Source organism: Lathamus discolor, chromosome 19 (genome assembly GCF_037157495.1).
Source record: "Lathamus discolor isolate bLatDis1 chromosome 19, bLatDis1.hap1, whole genome shotgun sequence".
In the NCBI taxonomy this organism is placed as follows: Eukaryota; Metazoa; Chordata; class Aves; order Psittaciformes; family Psittacidae; genus Lathamus; species Lathamus discolor.
Genome location: NC_088902.1, coordinates 1351759 through 1364784, shown reverse-complemented (window position 1 = coordinate 1364784; position 13026 = coordinate 1351759). Strand labels below are relative to the sequence as shown.

Genomic DNA, 13026 nt, shown 5'->3' with positions numbered 1-13026 from the left:
TCTGTTTGACCACAGTCAGTTTAGTGACGCTAATGGAGCTCCTTCTCTTCAGGTCAGTGACGATTTCACATCCTTGAGCTCCTTGCTTAACTCACTGAGAAAATCCGTGATTCCGAAGTCAGTTTTCCGAGTTCCCCCCTTGCCGCTGGCTCCGTGCACGGGGCTGGACCGTGGGGTTCTCCGCTTTCCTGCTCTCATCAGATGGCGTTTACTTTGCTTTGAGGGGAGTTCAGGAGCAGGCTCCGCTCTAATCCTTCCCTCCAGCTGGAGCACGCCGCATCCCTGCCTTCCCTCTGGCAGCAAAGTAAGCGGCTCTCAGGAAAGAGTTAAGCCCAGCGAGGCTCTGGGATCCTTTGCTGGGGAGAGGGTTGCGCTTTTGTTTGGTTTGAAGCGCTGGCAGGGAAGTGGGGAGGAGAAAATTACCTAAGAGATAGTGAGGTTGCCATGAACTGCATAAAACTGTGAGAGGAGAAACTCCACCTCAGTCTTGAGCCACAAGCACAACCCCTGAAGAGAAACCCACCCCACAAGTGAGTGATCTCAAAGGCTTGAACTAAACCCAAGCAGCTCCATGAGCTCAGAGCTGCTGCAGGACTGAAAGCGCAAGAGCTGTCCCCGCCAGATCCAGTCGTGGTGGGAGCTGCGAGCAGGAATGCTGCTCTTGGGAAGTTTAAACAGCATGAAGTGGAGGCAGCTCTGCTGGATTGCGTTCTGTGTTGTGGAGTTGTGTGGTGAGTATTGACCGCAGCGACTAAACCAGGGTTACAAGCAGGGTTGCAGTATTGCAGCCTGAGACTACTGCGTGGGGCGACTTCTTTGTAACTTACGGAACAAGGAGGGGGATGCGTTTTAATGGGTGTTCAGTGGTGACTGCAGTTTCCCGCTGCAGTGATGCTCTACATCAGGCATCCCAGCCAACACATTCCAAGTGATACGCTGCAAGCAGAAAACGCTGCTGGGTTGAGAAAGAGGCGAATCAGGGTGGAAGAGCTCCCTGTAATATTACAGATAACAGGAGGGGATGCTGATGCAGCACGCCGAGCGGTGGAGTGCAGCCACAGTTCAAGTCGTTTCTCAGTCTGTGTCAGTGTAAATTAGCCTTACTTTTGTTTTGTGCTGGGAGCTAAACATTGTCTGAAAATCAAATCAATCTACATAAATATTAATATCTCCTATTCCAGCTCTTCAAATATTCATCATATGAAACAGTGAGTAACGATACAGAGATTTTCTCGAGCTAGTGCTTTTTAAAGGGTTATATTTTAGGGAAATACTATCATTTTGGTCCCAAACCCAACAACCGTGAAGTAATAAAAAGGGACTTAAAAATGTGAAGCAGCACTCTGTGCCAGGACCCCAGGTGTCTCCTGAAATGTGTTTTTCCTTATTGACAAGGAATAAGTAGTGAAAGAATTCGCTGTATTTTGTTCTCCTGTTTCACAGTGCTCCTTTCTTGTTCCCTTTGCTGCCAAGGTCTATTGCTCATCAGAGCCATTGGGTCTGACCCTCCAGTCCCTGTTAATTTTATAGGAAGGAAAAAAACCCATTTTATTGAAGAGAAATAGAACTGAGGACTGGCTGAAGGGTGTAAGGCACAAGCGTTCACCTGAAATGCAGAACCCGAGTTCTTTGTAGTACAAAGCACAAGTGATAAAAAGCTGTGCCTGTGTAAAGGCAAAGGTATTGGGCGAGAGCGGGTTTAAGGCTGCAAAATGTCATTGCTGGTGCTGGCACAGCCAATGCTCCACAGGTTATTACAGAGCTGTATTAGCACCGGCTGGGAGCGGAGCAGGTTTGGTTCTGTGCAGAAGTAGGGAGCTCACCCCCAGGCTCTGCTCTTCACCTCTTTGGGGCATCCCAGGGACCGAAGCGGAGGTTTGGGTTGGGCAGCTCCCGATGGAAATCCCAGGTCTGAGGGTTTGAGTCTGGACTGGCTCCTGCAGAGCCAGCTCCTGAAACTCTCTTGGTGACAACCACGTGTTTCAAGGGGACGCAGTTCTTCCTGTGAGGGTGCTGAGGCGCTGGCACAGGGTGCCCAGAGAAGCTGTGGCTGCCCCATCCCTGGCAGTGCTCAAGGCCAGGTTGGACACAGGGGCTTGGAGCAAGCTGCTCCAGTGGAAGGGGTCCCTGCCCGTGGCAGGGGTTGGAGCTGGAGGAGCTCTAAGGTCCCTTCCAGGCACTCTGGGATTCTATAATATTTGTACCTAATCCAAACAATAATTTTTTTGGTCTTTTCTCTTTTTTAATGACACAATTTTAACCCATCTCTGCCAAAGTTGGCTTTTTAAAAGAATCTCTTTTCTTGTCCTTTTAATACATTCTTTCTTCCCTTCATCCCTTTTGCAAGACCTAGAAATGTTGTAAGAGTGAGGGAAGGGAAAAGGAGCGCTCAGACTCGCAGACACTGGAGGGATGGGACTGCTCGTGGTCCCCAGGAGGGCTCCCAAGCACCCAGTGCCAAGGAAGCCCCTTGGTGCAGCAGGTCGGGGGGCTCCCCGCAGCCCCCTGCCCCTGCGTGACACCGGCCCCACACCCATATCCTGCCTGGGAGAAGGAAAACGGGGAGGGAAGGGATTTTTATCAGATATTTCCAGAGGGAAGAGGGCTCCACCCGCTTGAATTCCTGCCACATGGCTGAGAGCAGTAGGACTGGGGAGGTGTGAGTAATGCTGCTGGAGCTGCTGCAGGGAGCATGGGATGGCTGTGGCCATCCAAACGTTCCTCATCCTCTTCTTGCATAGGCAGTGTGGGGCCAGATCACCTGTGCTGCAGCTCTTGTAGCTTCTAGAGCGCTGGCTGAGCTTGGGGAAAGGCTTTGTTAGACACAGCAAAGAATTCAAGGGACTATCCTGGTTCTGGGCCAGGGCACTGGAACAGGCACCCAGTTACCAGAGGGTTTGCCAAGAGGGTTTTGTGTCAGCCAGGATCAGCATAGGAACTGGAATTACTGTTTGGGAAGCCCCTCTGGGTTGCACCTTCCACCTCGCTGGGAGGGATGTGCAGGGGAGAATCATAGGATCATGGAATGGTTTGTGTTGGAAGGGACCTTAAAGCTCCTCCAGCTCCAACCCCTGCCATGGGCAGGGACCCCTTCCACTGGAGCAGCTTGCTCCAAGCCCCTGTGTCCAACCTGGCCTTGAGCACTGCCAGGGATGGGGCAGCCACAGCTTCTCTGGGCACCCTGTGCCAGCGCCTCAGCACCCTCACAGGGAAGAGCTTCTGCCTAAGAGCTCAGCTCAGTCTCCCCTCGGGCAGGTTCAAGCCATTCCCCTTGGCCTGTCCCTACAGGCCCTTGTCCCAAGCCCCTCTCCAGCTTTCCTGCAGCCCCTTTAGGCACTGGAGCTGCTCTCAGGTCTCCAGTCCGTACAATACATACACTATTTTAACTTGGGCAAAGGCTGGCCTCTTCATAATCCTTGCAACTCCATTTAGTGCATGCCTTCGTATTTATTACCCCCTTGCAAAGCTACTGCTTATTCATTGCTTGTCCAAAGCCCCTCTCCAGGTTGAGAAACCCCCGTGGTGGATTTGCTGCAGAGTAGGGCACAAATGATGTAAATGTCTCTCCTGTTTGCCGAGCCTTTGCCATGGCAGAGTTTTGCCTTCTCTGGTCCAGGTTTAGTGCTCAGGGATGAGTGTTGGATCAAGTCAACTACTTTAACATTGATGTTGTTGCTGAGATACTTCCTAAGCCCCGCTATTAAAATCTCTTTAAAAATCAGAGGCATTTTGCTTCCTAGCCACGAAATGGTGTTTAGGCTTTTTAAATGGGTAAATACGATAGCGAAGCACAGTTTGCTTTCACATGCTTTTGCTCCTGCATGTGCCAGCACTCCCAGGTGAAGATTTCTCTGAGGTTAATAAATGGTTTGGCTTAAATTCTCAAACCCTTCATACTAACAAATGGACCGAGTTTAGCAAGGCCAGTAAAAATGTGTGGTGCAATAAATGACCCGCTTCAGCTGAGCGCCGTGCGGATTATCCAGCCCACATCTGGATCAGTTTTTATCTCCCGAGTCCAGAGGTTTCAAACAATTTAGCCATGTTTTCTATAAAAAGGGCCTGTGTATGCTACAGGAAAGGGGAGGAAAAGCAATACAGTGGGACAGGTCTCACAACCGACACTGAGCAATAACCCAGGCTTCATTTTATGATGTTCAGCGGTGAAAAGACTTTGCTTAGAAATACCTCTGGTGCTTTATAAACATCTGGAACAGTTCACAGGTTCTTGGGTGGCTGCAGCACTTGGGGAGGTCAAGGCCAGGGGCTACACGGTTCTGGTGATGGCAAGTTCCCTGCGCATGTCCACGCGGACACAAAGCTGCGAGCGAAGCGCGGATTTAACTTGTGCTGCTCCTTGTGCTGGGCACGCAGTCGCGCCTCCTGCTGTGGGTTTGTTCAGAGGCATCAGAAATGTGGGGATTTAAGCAGCTGGAACTGAAATGTCTCAGAGAGAAGAAACTTCTGGCTTCAATAGGAGCCAGAACCTCAATCCCAGCTCCAGGCACCTGCGCGGAGCCCTCGACAGAGCCCCTCCAGCTCCCCGGTGCTCCCGCGCCCAGAGCAGCTGCAGCCTGCACGGACCTGGGATGGGATGAGATGAGACGGGATGGGATGGGATGGGATGAGACGGGACAGGACAGGACAGGATGAGATGGGATGGAGCAGGATAGGACAGGATGGGGCGAGACAGGATGGAACGCGATGGGATGGGATGGAACGGGACAGGACGGGATGGGATGGGATGGTACGGGATGGGGTGAGATGGATGGGATGGTACAGGACATATGGGATGGGATCGGATGGGGTGAGGCAGAATAGGACAGAATAGCACAGAATGAGATGGATGGGATGGGATGTGCCATGCTCACAGGGCCAGGCTGGTGTGTGCTCCCCCTCAGCACCCACTGGCTGCAGGAAGAGCCAAGCAGCTCTGCCCCCTGCCTCCCATGGCCAAAATGGACCTCAGGGATCTCGGTCTTTGCTTTTCCTAAACCATCCAAGTTCTCTGGACCTGCTAAAGCAGATGCTGACATCCCGCACGGAAGAATTCCTGCCAGGACAATCCTACAGTGTGCAACACATGAGTGCATGTGTAACAGGCAGGGGATGCTGCCCCGGTGCCAGCGCCGGGTGGCTGATCAGGACCTGTCAGTGCTGCTCCATCTCGAAGGCTGGTTTGGAAAGATTAAGTAACTTTTCTTGGAGCTCAGGCTCCCCTGGGCAGACAGACAAACGAAACAACGTGTTTTGTGAGGTTTTCTCGAGTGTCTGGGTAAGAATCTTAAACAGCAAAAGCCCTGGAGTAGAGGCTGAAGGTGTTCGACAAAAGGGGAGATGGATCTTACAAACAGCAAAGGTTAAGGAATGGGAAGCGATGAGTTTCCACTGACTCGTGTAGTTCGTTTCAGAAGGAAAAGCTGGAAGTGTCATCTTGGTAACATACCGGGAAGCAGTATATAATCTGTAAGTTAGAGCAGCAAACCATTCTCCAAACATTCTGTTTTACCTCCAAAGATGTTTTCGCTCATGAGTCAGTGCTGATCCCAAGCCAAAGGGAATGTTTCTATTTACTTTGAGATTGTGCCTGCAACTGCAGATCCAGCTTATTTTTCCTGAGGCGTATAAATGATCTCTTCCAAGAGAGTCTTTCCTCCAAGGATTATAAAGCCAAACTTACTATGAAATCCAGCTTTGTGCAGAGCTTTAGGCATCCCTCAGTAAGGCTGAGGATGGGGAGGGATGAAGGCAGAAATGAGCCGGTCCTCCTCCAGCGCTGCCCCAAGAGCCCTCTGCACCTCAGGATGCTCGGGGGCAGGCAGGGGCTCAGTGCTGGGGGGGGGGACACCAGCCCCTAACACCTTCCTCTGCCCGCAGGTAATGCTTGTGGAGACTCAACAGACAGCCCCACACCGGCGGCCACAGCATCGCAAGGCACCAGCAGCGCAGCAGCCACTGGAACTGCCCCTGCAGCCACCAGCAGCGCCGAGCTCACACCACAGACGTCTGGTAATTACCACCCTCGTTCCCTGCAGTGATTCCTGGGGGCATTTGCGTTGGTAACCAGGGTTATGGAGTGCATGGGTTTGCCCTAAGGAACCGTGGAGTTGGTGCAGGGGTTGTGGTCTCAGAAAAGAGCCTGATAGCCTGGGCAACAGCGTTAATCCTGGCCCCAAAAATCCCACCAGGGACAACCCAGCACTGCTGCCATCAGGATGGGTGGATTGGACCCATTCTGTTCAAAACAGCCAAGAGATGAGGGGACAAAATGCTCATGAATATTTTATCTCAATATACCTGTTATTATCAGCAAATGGCACCTGTAAGAGCTCTGCCAGCCTTTCCAATACAAGGCCAGGGTTAGGATCTGAAGGGTTTTGGAGCAGGGATGCTTGCAGAGATGTGTGGTGCCCTTCTCTCACGCTCTTTGAAGTCACTACATCTTTCTGACAACTCTGGGTCAAGGAGGAGATGAGGGTGATGCAGGGCAGGGCAGGCCGTGGCATCCTTGCTGTGTTGTAGCGCATGCCCAGGAAATGAGCCCGTTCTAAACAGATTATGAAGTGCTTGTAACAATTAGGTAACTGAAGCAAGTCTAATGCACTTTTCTTACACAGCCAATAACACGTTCTGGTATTGTTGGCTATGACAAATCAATATTGTACTTGAGTCATCGCAATGCCACGCACTGATTTTAGAGGACTTAAGCTTTCTCCTGTCTCCTTTTCACTGCATTTCTTCACAACTGAAGCTGCTGCCAGGTCGCCGGCAGCCAGCCCCACACCCCAGGGACCCAGCAGTGAGCAGCCGAGCCCCCGGCCCAGCCGAGCCCCCCCACAGGAACTGGGCACTCCCTCGGACCCAAACCACACCAGCAAAGGGGTCCCCACATCTGAGAGCCCAGCAACGCATCCCAGCACCATGGCAGAAACCCCAGGGTCTGTGCAGGCTCCGATGAGCTCTCCTGCTACCACCTCGGGGCATCCTCCTGTCCCGCCTGCCACCACGCCACTGCACACAGCCAGGGACAGCCTGAAGGTGAGGATCATAGAATAGAATCATAGAATAGTTCAGGTTGGAAAGGACCTCAAGGTCACCCAGTTCCAACCCCCCTGCCATGGGCAGGGACACCTCACACTAAACCATCCCACACAAGGCTTCATCCAACCTGGCCTTGAACACTGCCAGGGATGGAGCACTCACAACCTCCCTGGGCAACCCATTCCAGTGCCTCAGCACCCTCACAGGAAAGAATTTCCTCCTTAGATCCAATCTAAGATGGGGCTGTGGGACCATGAGGAGGCTGGAGCTGCCTCACAACAGGTCACTGATGCCACCGCTGTGTTCTTGCCCTTCCAGCCCATCACGTGCCACAATGTCAAAGAAGTGAGTGACACTGGAGCCATCTGCTTGCAGCTCAACGAGACCAACACTTGCGTGAGTTGCAGCCCTGCCTGGACACCCATCTCCAAAGGGGGGGGGGACTGCAAGCAAACGCTCTCAGGCTTGCAGTGATGGGGTCACCCACCATAGCTGGGGGGCTGGTTTGGGGTGCGGAGCTCACACTGTTATCCCTAGGGCAGAGCATCTGAGCTGTGGGGGTGATCCCAGCAGTCCCAGGAGGATCCCAAAGGGATGATCCCAGCAGTCCCAGGGTAAACACATCCTCCTGGTTGCATAAAACCTCCTTTTCAATGATTAAGCTCTGGGGTCAGTTTAGCTTTTTAAGTACCTCCCACCATGTTGAACGGGAAATTGCCTTTGTTCTTCTCCTTCCTCTTCCCTGTTGGGAATGCGAGGGCCTTTTTTTGTCTTGCCAACTGCCCTAGGAAAGGAATCAGGGCATCTGAAGGAGCACGCGCGGCTGATCAGTGGCTCCATCTGCACAGAGTCCTAAGGGAATTCCAGGTTTTCTGGTGCCCTTGGCTTTGCGCACTAAAAATGAAGCAGTTATGAAAGCAGGAGAGGGTCTGGCTGTGATCCTGGTGTGGGTGGGAGGCCAGAAACCTTCCACACTGGAAGCACAGAGAGGTGCTGGATCTTGTGGCACAGCAGACGTGGCAATGCCCTGGGCTAAAATGACACTGATCAATCTTAGTGCCGCTTAGCCGCACTGCCATCACTTAGGGGGAGCGAGTTCTTGCCTGGCTTTGCCCTGCAAATGGCATTTAGACTTGCTCCTGTTTACAGGGGCTGTATTTTAGCAGGAATCCACCCGGAAACTCCTCCGGGAGCAAGTGGTTCTGGTCACGGATGCCATCTAGTGGGAAAGGACACTTGGGCACAGGGTCAGCATCCCTTACCCACGCGTTGCATTGCCTGCGCACAGATGGATGCACCTATAGCACGCAGGGTACCCTATGGAGTCGTGTCTAATTGCGCACACTTCGCTCCATAGGAAGCGGCCCCACTGCCAGGCATGTTTTTATGGGAGCTTCCACCCCGTGCCTCCACCTCATGGAATGGGAAAATCCAGCTCAGGCTCAGCAGGCACTGAACCAGGGAACCCGATAAGAGCGTCTGTGAGGGGAGCAGATAGGAGGGACCGTGTCTCACTTTCCTGCTTGGCCTTCCCCAAAGCAAATGAGCAATGAGCTGGCACCCAGCACTGCTAATTGCAAGGGGAAATTCTGACACTCCGATGAGTTCTTTCCACAGCAGAGAAAGGAAAATACACACTTGGGTCTCTTGTTCCATCTTGGCCTTTCTCACCCCAAGCCAAGCTCGATAGAAACAGCTGAAAATGATTTGTTTGTTATTCTCCCATGGATAAGTGCCTGCATTTCTCTACGCTAAGAGGATGAGGTGATCCCGGCACAAGGCTGAAGCAGTTCGAAGGCAGAAAGAGGAAAGCACTGAGCCTGGTGGCAGGCGCAGGGATCTGATGGGAGCCGGTCTCTGTCTTGAGGGAGGGGAACGGCCACAGCTCAGGTGATGCTCCCAGGTAGGAGGATGCTAGGGAAGCTTTCAAGGTCTTTTAGCAGCTGTGGGCTCTGTCTGCAAGCTGTGGCTGAAAATAGCCCCCAGGAGAAAGCCTATCCTGTCTGCTGCAGAAACTGGCCTGCAGAAGAGGAAGGCTGCAGCTCCTCACTCCTCTTCCTCTTCCACCCAAGAGTTGGTCCGGGTCTAAAATGTGAGGAATTGGTATTATTTTTGCCTAGCCTTTGATCAGCAACCTAGCAAAAACATTGAAGACATTTCCTAAACAGGAAGGCTCAATGCTTCTTTGTTATTTCCCTCCTTTCCCAGCCCCTGCCTGGGACTCTGAAACAATAGGGCTCTTCAGGCGGCTATTTGAGTCCAGAAAGTGGAGAGACTTGCCATGCAATTCATATCCTAAATATAGCTTCTCTGACATGCCATTTGCAAGAGTTGCTATTGATATCTTCATTTAATTCATTTTCATTAAGAAACAAGAAATTAGCATCTCCATCTCCTAGGGATTGGCACTGGGGCTCAAAGCAGTGGGGAAGTGGGGAGGTGAAGGCCTGACCCCCAGCCCAGCGCTGATTGTCACTTCTGGTTGCCTCTTGCTCAGCTTTGCACAGCACAGAGAAGCCACCAAAACACCAAGGGTGGACGCGCAACGCCCGCAGAGCGCCAGCAGAGCCGTGACGGTTGGTTGGGGTGGTTCAGTTCCTGGTTTTCTTGCATCTCTTGCAGAAACACTTCCTAGAGATGAAGGGATCGGACTTGTGGAGTGCAATATGTGAGGAGGGCACCCACCGTGTCCCTTCCCCCTGCCAGATCAAGCTCGCTCAGTCTGAGGTGGATCATGACTGTATGCTCCTCATCCTCGTCGGCGAGAGAGGTCAGTTGGGCTGACGCCTTTGGCTGGCACTGATGATGGGCAGCGGGAGAGGCTGTGGGGCACAACCTGGACGGAGGCTTCTCTTTGCAGCTGCTCTTTCTTCTGGGGTCTTCTGGATACAAAGAGCTTTGGTGTTGCCCCAAGAGCAGCTCCTCTGTGTTCAGCCATGGGCAGGCTCCCCAGTGCTGACTGCAGCTGCAGCATGACCCCCTATGTAATGTGCCTCTCCTGTTCTAAACCTTGCAGATCCTGCTACGGATATGCTCCAGGAGTCCCACTGGGAAAAGGTAAATTCCTTAAGCAAATTCAGCTGGGGAAAAAAGGGTGGCCCAAGGAGCTGGAGAAAGGAGGTTTTAGATGGTCAGTGAAGACCTGAACCTGCCTCCATCTCGGAGGTGCTTGTTGAGTGTTGGCACACGAGATGGTTAGATCCCAACAATAACTGAGGATGTAATCGGCACTTCGCTGCTTCAAAGCAGTGCTCTGGCATTAATCAGTTCCTCCTCTCAGCACTCCAGTGCGGCTGCCATTGGCTCGGAAAGCTGAGCTCCAGGTGCCTGCATAAACAGCAGCCAACAGAGCTGCAACAGCAGAGCACAGCAGAAGTGTTTGCGCTGGGAGTGTTTGTCCCTGGCAGTGCTGAAGGCCAGGTTGGACGGGGCCTGGAGCAACCTGCTCCAGTGGAAGGGGTCCCTGCCCGTGGCAGGAGCTGGAACTGGAGGAGCTTTAAGCTCCCTTCCAAGCCAAACCACTCTGTGATGTGATGCTTTCAGCAGCAGATGCATGCTCTAATTCTGCGGACCTGAACACTGTGGTCCAAGGGAGAACACTGGGCAGCAAAGCCCAGCTTTGTTTACAAGATGTTTAACAAGGAGGTGAAGGGCAGCATTGTTTGAAGCCTGGTGCCTGTTCCGCACATGTTTCCTGTTTGTCGGACTCCCGGCTCTCTTTGGTGTTTTATGTTTTCCAGTTTGGAATAAAATCCCTCAAACGGGGGAGCGTGAGGAACCACCAGGACTTTTCTCAGAAGACCCTGATTGCCTTGGTCACGTCTGGACTCATGCTGGCCTTCCTGGGCTTGGCTGGATACTTCCTGATGAAGCGGCGGAGCTGGAGCCCGGCAGGAGAGAGGCTGGTCAGTGCTTATAGATGGCAGAGCAGCAGGTAGAGACGAGCCATGGGGTGCCCGGGTGGGAGAGGAAGGGGCTCAGCACCCACAACCTGCATGCGTGTCCCCAGGTCCTTCCTGGGCAGGGCACAGACCAGACAGGGAAACCTCTCTTGCCTTCAAACCTTAGCTGGTTGCTCCTGTGGGGAAACAGCCCCTTTCTCCCTCATACTTCTAGGTCTAACACTTATTTTTGCTCAGCAGTAAGAACTCATCCAGCAAGACCCCTCCAGAGACACCAAAACCTCATGAATTTGTCATTAAAAGTGACGCATTTTAACTTGCCATTCGCTGCGTTTGAGTTATCTCTCTTGTACCAATGCTGTAATAAAGGCTGTTTCTCCCTCTCACTTAACAAGCAACGGTAATAAAATACATCAAGAAAGAAAGAGGCAGATATTTCCTATTCCTATTTTCCCCCTTCCAGGCAGGCTGACTGCTGAGGACTCTTCCCTACCGCTGGCTTTTGGGGTGTGATCCCTTTGTAAAGTGAGGCTGGGACACGCTCTCCCCTCATCGCTGCCTGTGGGCATGGGGAGAGTTGTGTCCCGGGAAGCCATTAGGTGATTTCATTGCCAAAAAGGATGCCCTCAGAACACGCAGATGGGAAGTCAAGTGCATGTGTCAGAGGCAGGGATGGTGCAGCTTGGGCTCTCAAGCGTGGATACCATCTCCTGGATGCTGGCAGCAAGTGACAGGCAATGTAAATCTATGGCTGCCCATGGAAATGCACAGGAGAGTCAGACCGGTTTCTAGGTGGGATGTGTCCAGCACACCTATCTCATTGCCGTGGACAAGGGTGTCACCAAAGGGGCTGAGCAGAAAGAGAAACTCTGCAGCCTGTACAGGTGGATGCCACCGAGCAAACAAGGAACAGGGCTGCCTGCTACTAGCCAGGGACCACTAGTGCCCATTGCATTGCTATCAGGCCTGCCACGGTCCAACACGTGGGAGATACCATGGTAGGGATGGAGGATATTGCTCTGCATCCTCCAGAGGCATCTGCTCCTCACAGCAGCAGCAGTAGCCAGCCCCACAGCACACCTCTGCATTTGCTGGAGCACAGCCCTGCACTTCTGCTGGCACGTGGCTACGAGCTATAGATGGATTTACAGGCTGAGAGAAAGGACAGGGAAAGATAAAGAGGCCGTTTCCATAGCTTTTATTCCATGGTGCTTCTTATTTAGCTGAAGTGGAAAGCAGAGGTGGTCTGTCATGGAATAATAGAAGGGCTTGGATTGCAAACCCAAGGCAGGGTCAGCTCCAAGACCTGGTTACAAGAAAAAACCCAAAGCTGACAGCTTCTCTTTTCAGGTCCAGGAGAAAAAGAAATGCAGCTCCTGGCTGTTTCTCTTGCTTCATCTTGCCACAGTTCAGGCCCTCTGTTCCCCTCCTTGTCAGCCGGAGCAGGTTCCCATGCCTGCAGTTGTTTGTACCTCCTGTCCAGGAAGCGCAGGCAGCCAAGCCGCTGCCTGCAATCAAAGCCGGTCGCTGTCAGCCCTTTCGCTCCCTTAACTCTTTGTTCTTTATGTACCTGTTTAGGCTGAAGACCCGTATTACACGGAAAACGGTAGCCAGGGAAACACAATGTTGATGATCCCTCCCCAAGAGCAACCGGAGCTGCAGGAGAAGCCAAACCTCAACGGCGGCACTCAGGAGAATGGGACCGGCCAAGCATCCTCCAAGAACGGCCGCTCGGGCCGGCAGCAGAGCCCCGCCGACACCGAAATGTGAAGCAGGCTGCAGGCGCATCCATCCTCAGCGTGAAGCAAGAGGGGAGCAGAGGAGTTTTCTATGGACAGTTAGGGAATTGCAGACCTTTTATTGCAACTATTCTTATTCCTGTGAAGAACTTCCAAATCAGCCTAAAGCACATGAAGCGCCAAAGACCTGCTGCTCTGCCTCCTCCTCCTCCTTCTCCCACTGACCACACAAGACACTTCTTTGCAGCTCTTTGTCTGCTTTTGGTGTTAGGATAACATGAGAAATGCAAGTGCCCTTCGTCCTGGAAGCTTTTAAGCAGAGGCAGACTCAAGGTCCGGAAGCT

General features: G+C 52.5%; 1 protein-coding gene across 3 annotated transcripts; it reads left to right on the top strand.

Moving 5' to 3' along the window:
• Window positions 1–231: 231 nt before the first annotated feature.
• Window positions 232–12758, top strand: CD34 (CD34 molecule). Of its 3 annotated transcripts, none has more exons than XM_065698470.1 (8): window positions 232–731; window positions 5878–6009; window positions 6752–7038; window positions 7360–7437; window positions 9664–9811; window positions 10058–10098; window positions 10782–10946; window positions 11181–11368. In XM_065698470.1, exons 1-8 carry the CDS (start codon window positions 653–655, stop codon window positions 11184–11186), a joined length of 936 nt encoding a protein of 311 aa, XP_065554542.1. In that variant the 5' UTR covers window positions 232–652; the 3' UTR covers window positions 11187–11368. The 3 variants fall into 3 exon arrangements, with proteins under 3 accessions (XP_065554542.1, XP_065554543.1, XP_065554541.1); XM_065698471.1 differs by having other exon boundaries at window positions 233–731; window positions 11184–11368; XM_065698469.1 differs by lacking the exon at window positions 11181–11368 and adding an exon at window positions 12522–12758 and having other exon boundaries at window positions 234–731.
• The last annotated feature ends 268 nt before the right edge of the window (window positions 12759–13026 follow it).

What these genes read in the sequence shown, in the direction of transcription:
- CD34 (XM_065698469.1), top strand. Translation starts at nt 653, where the DNA reads ATGCTGCTCTTGGGAAGTTTAAACAGCATGAAGTGGAGGCAGCTCTGC. An exon ending in AGGAGTCCCACTGGGAAAAG is followed by an intron (nt 10,099 to 10,781) that starts GTAAATTCCTTA and finishes TATGTTTTCCAG; the next exon opens with TTTGGAATAAAATCCCTCAA. An exon ending in GCCCGGCAGGAGAGAGGCTG is followed by an intron (nt 10,947 to 12,521) that starts GTCAGTGCTTAT and finishes GTACCTGTTTAG; the next exon opens with GCTGAAGACCCGTATTACAC.